Genomic DNA, 6,400 nt, shown 5'->3' on the forward strand with positions numbered 1-6,400 from the left:
CTGCCATGTAAATGCCTGTCTGATCCCCTGACCATGGAATAATCCATCGCTATTGATTTTTGACTCTTTTTCCTTTCTTTATCACCAGTGGTACCAGGGTGGACTCAGGGGACTTCCACACCACTTGCCTGGTGATCACCAATTTCATTTCAGCTTGTATGATCCTAACCTGCAGTTTGATTACCTCCTGAATATGCTATCTATGTAATTCTCTGCCCTGTGAATGCACAAGTGACTCTAGCCATTACTTGCATTCTCGTACGTGGAGCTCAAATTTGCAGTTGGTAACGTTTCTTGCAGACGCGTTCATTTGGGAAAAATGGGATATGTATAGCTGAGTTGACGTGCCACTCCGTAACTTTAAAACTATATATTCGTTCGAATGTGCCGAGTAACTTACCAGGTACTCATCAAACAGCTTCCTCCTGTGTCCCAAAGAACTAATTACTGAATGTCTAACAACGTACAGAGAAAAAAAAATCTCCTCCGCCTCTACCACGAAGTCCCTAAAATCACCGAGATCCCAGCTGCATCGAAAATTAGATGAAATGTGACTAAGGGAAGCCCTTTCTAAAATTATTTTCAACAGACCTTTGGGACATGAGATGATACATATTTATGGAACATGAGCCAGACCTATGGACACTGCCACTGGCCCTGAAAGTTTATCATGCTCTCTAAAAATCAAGTAAATTAAAACCTCTGAAACTCGCCACTTCGTTAAATGGACGGACCTACTCTCAGAGAGCTGGGATACCTCTAATTTAAGGTTGGAACAAAAGATTACATCTATAGAGTAATTCTTAGTTAACTGCTAATTTGATGTTTGTTAACGTCTCCTTGTTGTTCCGTGCTCCTATGCAAACACTGTAAATTGAAGCGTACAACTCTGTATTCCCTCAGCGGCCGTTTTAACCGTTAATAACGGACAGCCGCGCGCTGCACTGGGCGGGGTTGGGGTGAGACAATGCGCAGGCGCGGTGGAGCTAGCCCCACCCCCGCCAAATCCCGTGGAGTCGTCGGTCTCGCGAGGTTGTCTGATTCGGACAGGGTTCACCCGGCTGTATGGTGGGCTGCCAACTGTGGTCATCGAAATGAGCATCCTACAGAAAATCTCGGAGATTGAGGCCGAGGTAATTAGCAGGTCGAGAATCAGAATGTTCACATATGGGACACACGATACCGGGGTGGGGAATGGTGAAAGCGAGCGCAGACGTGATACCGATTGGGGGCGGGCAGGGCGAAGGAAGGGATGCAGATGGAGAGTGGCCGGGGTGGGTGGGAGATAGAGGTCACCCCCACCACAATTTGGAAAAACGAAGAAAGACAAAAGTAGGGCCTTGGGCAGTGTTGTAAAACAGAGGGACCTAGGGATTCAGGCACATAATTCTTAAGTTTGCATTTCAGATAGATGGGTGGTTAGGAAGGCATTTAGTATGCTCGCCTTCATTGCTCCTTGTTATGTTAAGAATGTGTAGGACGTTTGTGAGGCCTCTTCTGGAGTACTGTGTCCAGTTCTGGTCACCCTGTTGTAGGAAGGATTTTATTAAGCTGGAGAGGGTTCAGAAGGATGTTGATGGCAATGGGGGGGATTTGAGTTATAAAGAGAGGCTGGATGGGCTGGAACATTTTTCACTGGAGCACAGGAAGTTGAAAAATGACCTTGTAGAAGTTTATAAAATTGTGAGGGGTACAGGTAAGGTGAATGGTGGGTATCTTTTCCCTAGGATGGGGGATTTCAAGACTTTTTAAAGTGAGAGGAAAGAGATTTAAAAAGACATATGGGTAATTTTTTTAACACAGTAGTTCACATTGGAATGAACTTCCAGAGGAAGTGGTGTATGCTGATGCTGTTACAAAGTTTCTAAGCTATTTAGATAAGTACATGAGAAAGAAATGGGATATGGGCCAAGTGCAGGCAGGTGGGACTAATTTAGTTTGGGATTATGGTTGGCATGGACTGGTTGGATCAAAGGATCTGTTTCTCTGCTGTATTAGTCTGCCAATTGGATGTCCCTTCATTGTTTACACTCAAGGGAACACATACTTTGCCTTTGCAACTGTTCTCACAATTTAATGTTTCAAATATTATGTAAGGACTAATATCCTTTCACAGTGTGAAATTGAGCACCCATGAATCCAATTGAATTAGGGCAGCATGGTAACGCAGTTGTTCGCATTGCTGCTTCGTAGCACCAGGGACCTATGTTCGATTCCAGCCTCGGTTGACTGACTGTGTGGAGTTTGCATGTTCTCACTGTGACTGTGTGGGTTTCTACTGGATGCTCTGGTCTCCTCCCACAGTCCAAAGATGTGCAGATTAGGTGGATTGGCCATGCTAAATTGCCCCATGATGCGTAGTCTGGGTGGACTAGTCTCAATGGGCCAAATGACCACCTTGTACACTCTAGAGGTTGTATGTTTCTTGATGTGGCCCACTTGGAATTCTCTCCTGTTTCATTCCTTGTAAAGTAATGTAACTGTAGTGACCCAATCAACTGACCACCACGCTTCACCCAGCTTCTTATCCACTGTTATCCTGGATTGCTGCTACTCTCTTTAATAATGGCTGTTAGATACAGGAGCAGAATTAGGCTATTTGGTCTGTCTAGTCTGCTCTGCCATTCGATCACGGCTGATGACATTTGATACAGAACTCTATTTCTTATAATTTATTTGAAGTTGCCATGAAGTGTCTCCTTTGTGTTTGTTGCTGTATTCAATGACCTATCAAGAAAACTTCTGTAAGCCACTTGCTTGTACTTTAATCATGCTATTATGCATTTTGCTTTGTAAGTTTGTGTTGAATTTATTGTGTTGAACAGCCTATAACTGAATCTGCAGAGTCTGGCTGATGTGCAAGGGGTCAAGGTGTTTGCATGCAGGGGATAGGTAACTTAAGAAAGAATAAAGGTGTATCACAGTTGATACAACTAGTGAGGTTCAGTCCTGGTGTGATTTTTGATTTAGTGTTTGAGAATAATCAAGGAGGTATGGTTCTAACTTTATTACCATATTCTTGAAGCAGTCTCCTGCACTTATGGCTATAAATCTCTTCCTTGCTCTCTTGGTCAGATGGCTCGGACACAGAAAAATAAAGCAACAGCTCACCATCTCGGGCTCTTGAAAGCTCGCCTGGCCAAACTGCGGCGAGAGCTTATCACTCCAAAAGGTGGAGGTGGAGGAGGACCTGGTGAAGGTACAGTCACTTAGTTTATTTGGAAATGTTTGAGAAACCGGGAAGAATGCTTTGATTTTCAGGATCTAGGACAGTGATGTTTAGGCATTAAAATGAAATGTGTTCACAAATTACTCCTTTTAATTTGCTCTAATATATTTTTATAGCAAAATGACTTGCCTTTTCATAGTTTACAGGATGAGTGGTTGAAGAGAAAGTTATTCAGAAAAGTTGTGAAAACCAGAAGGATGGATGATTAGGAAGCAATATTCCAAATCATTGCAATGTTATGTTTGATCAAACTGTCACTAATAGTGAAGAATAATAGCTGGACGATATGAAATAGGGCCAGAGCAGTTTCAGGAACAAGGCTGGGGATCTTAAAATCAGATTTATTGAAATGCGGGGAAGTATGAAACTTGGCAAGGATTGAGAAGAATGAGAGACTGCATTTGGTCCTCTGGGGAGAATGAATGAATTTGAGGGTTTTCTTCACTGAGGCTGGGGACAATGCTGGAGATAATAATGGTTTAGTAACAGTAGGGCTTAGAAAGGAACTTCAGAAGGATGCTGCACAAGGCGGGTTCATCTACCTTTACTGGCATGCTCATTGTGTGGAGCAGTAATGCAGGTTGGAGGACATGAGGTCTAAATTGAGTCCTGCAAGGAAACAGTGGGGAGATGTGGAAGAGGAAATCAGATTTAACTGTACAGTTGAGTGGACCTGATTTGGATGATGCAGTATCAACAAGTCATAACATTTCTGAACAGGTTGATTTAAACTAATTACAGCTCTTTACAACTAGAGCTTTTGTGGCACTGTGGTAGTGTCCTTTACTCTAGATGAGAAGGCTAGGAGTGAAATTCTTTGGCGACTTGGCAAGATACATGGTATGCAACAAAGATTCATGACACAGTCTAAGGAAGCCGTTTCATGAGGAGAGTTTGAGTAAGCTAGGCTTCTATTAGGTTGCAGACTTGCTCGTCGAGCTGGTGTGTTTGATTGCAGACATTTCGTCACCCTGCGCCTCCAGTGACGCATTGGTGTTCCGTCTCACTTGTTATTTATATGCCTTGGTTTGCTGGGGTGTATAAATAACAAGTGGGACGGAACACCAAACCATCACCGGGGGTGCACTGACAATGTTTCCTGGCAGGGTTAAGAAACATCTACAATCGAACACACTGGCTCTGTGAGCAAGTCTGCAACATTATTCGCAACCCAAGCTACAAATCTTCAAAAACTTTACGCTTATAAATTGCCTGGAGTTTGGAAGAGTAATTTCTCTTTGGGAAATGTAAAACGTTTTAAGAGCTTAACAGGGTAGGTTTCAGGTGAATGGTTCCTTGGCTGAGTAGTCTAGAAATTGGAGAGTCACAGTCTCAGAATAAAGGGTGGGGACTGAGGATGAGAAACTTTTCACTCGAGGTTGACTCCTTCTGAAAATCTCAACCCAAGCAGCTGCGTGTTCTTAGTTGCTGAGTGAGTATATCTGGTGAACAGGTTTTTGGATATGAAGAGAAATGAGGGATTTGAGGAGAGTGTGATGTTGGAATTGAGAGGGTTGAATGATGGTAATCAAAGGATTGAACAGCATCCCCTCCTGTTCTTTTTTTAACTACTGTTTCTGAATCTTTGCCCTTATGTAAACTTATTTTTTTTTCCTCTTGTTATGAGGATTTGACGTGGCAAAGACCGGGGACGCCCGGATTGGGTTTGTGGGCTTCCCTTCTGTTGGAAAATCAACATTACTGAGCAACTTGGCTGGAGTGTATTCTGAGGTTGCAGCCTATGAATTTACAACGTTGACCACAGTACCAGGTGTGATTCGCTATAAAGGAGCCAAAATACAGGTATGAAGTGAAAACACACTTTTACAGGCAGAGTTGAAGTGTATGTAGTTAGACTAAATTAATTTTGCTTTTTCTTTCACCCTTACTGGTTCTACCACGCAGCATGAACATAACATTGAGTCCATTTCCCCTTTACCGAGTGTAGGGAGCCTCCATTCACTGCAGTTGACAGCAAGTGTCAAAGAATCTGCTGTTAGGCTTCAGTAAATTGGGCTTCTGATCATAAGTGTGCACATGGATAATCCAGGGTATGTCTCCTTAAGTACTATACGAAAGCAGTAAGTAGTGGTTCCACAAATACATTGTGGACACAGTGATTAGAGATTCCTCAGAAAAATTTGGGCAAGTGTTAAAGCAGTTAAAGTTTCATGGTACAGACTGTGGAGAAACATAATCTCAAAGTCCAGAGCAGGCCTGGTGAGGAGTGTTACAGTGAATAATGAAAGGAATGATGGGTTTGGAATCGGGATTCCTGGAAAGGTCAACAAGGTGGCCTGTTAAATTAGGCCTCCGATGGACAGTAAGTTATGAAAGGGAAGTTGTGTGTGATGATGAAATGCTGTGGAGTTGAAAGCAGTTTAATTTCTCCAATAACAAAAACAGAAGTTTCTGGAAAAGCTCAGCAGGGCTGGCAGCATCTGTGAAGAGAAATCAGAGTTAACTCTTTGGTTCTGAGGAAGGGTCACCAGGCTTGAAACATTTAACTCTGATTTCTCTTCGGATGCTGCCAGACCTACAGAACTTCTCCTGAAACTTGTTTTTGTTTGATTTTATAGCATCCACAGTTCTTTTTGGTTTTTTAATTTAATTTCTGCAAGTTTCATTTACCTGTTGTTTGTACACCCGCTGTTTAAACATTTATATTTCCTCCCCAGCTGCTTGATCTTCCTGGTATCATTGAGGGAGCCAAAGATGGTAAAGGCCGAGGGCGCCAAGTAATTGCAGGTATGTTGTATGCTTTAAGTGGTACACAACTAAAAATGAAATAGCATTTTGCGTAAATCCTGTACTGTATTTATCCCAGCACACAAGCCACTCAGTAACTGCTGGGAGGAGTAATGTTGATAAGTGTTATGTTCTTTTTGAAGAATCAGCTGCCAAATGTGACCGTTGCATTGCTTCCCTCCACTTTTAGTGGCGCGAACATGCAACTTGATCCTGATTGTACTGGATGTGCTGAAACCACTGGCACACAAGAAGATAATTGAGAACGAGTTGGAAGGATTTGGAATCCGACTCAACAAGCAGCCACCCAACATTGGGTTCAGGAAGAAGGACAAAGGAGGCATTAACTTGACTTCTACAGTGAGTGAGAAGAATTGAAGTGGCAGAAAGCTGAAATTAAATCAGAATTGAACTAAACTGTGA

At 42.7% G+C, this 6,400-nt stretch overlaps 1 protein-coding gene across 1 annotated transcript; it reads left to right on the forward strand.

Annotated features, from left to right (window-relative positions):
- Window positions 1–970: 970 nt before the first annotated feature.
- Window positions 971–6,400, forward strand: drg1 (developmentally regulated GTP binding protein 1). The gene is made up of 5 exons (XM_048611393.1): window positions 971–1,133; window positions 3,076–3,199; window positions 4,857–5,032; window positions 5,908–5,977; window positions 6,168–6,400. The coding sequence occupies exons 1-5, from the start codon at window positions 1,095–1,097 to the stop codon at window positions 6,353–6,355; spliced, it is 597 nt and encodes a 198-aa protein (XP_048467350.1). The 5' UTR covers window positions 971–1,094; the 3' UTR covers window positions 6,356–6,400.

The sequence above is a fragment of the Rhincodon typus genome, chromosome 24 (genome assembly GCF_021869965.1).
Source record: "Rhincodon typus isolate 14 chromosome 24, sRhiTyp1.1, whole genome shotgun sequence".
Taxonomy (NCBI): domain Eukaryota; kingdom Metazoa; phylum Chordata; class Chondrichthyes; order Orectolobiformes; family Rhincodontidae; genus Rhincodon; species Rhincodon typus.

Excerpts from the sequence above, each read along its gene's own strand:
- drg1 (XM_048611393.1), top strand. The coding sequence starts at position 1,095 with ATGAGCATCCTACAGAAAATCTCGGAGATTGAGGCCGAG. Across the intron at positions 3,200-4,856 it reads TGGAGGAGGACCTGGTGAAG|GATTTGACGTGGCAAAGACC; the intron begins GTACAGTCACTT and ends TCTTGTTATGAG. Across the intron at positions 5,978-6,167 it reads AGGGCGCCAAGTAATTGCAG|TGGCGCGAACATGCAACTTG; the intron begins GTATGTTGTATG and ends CTCCACTTTTAG.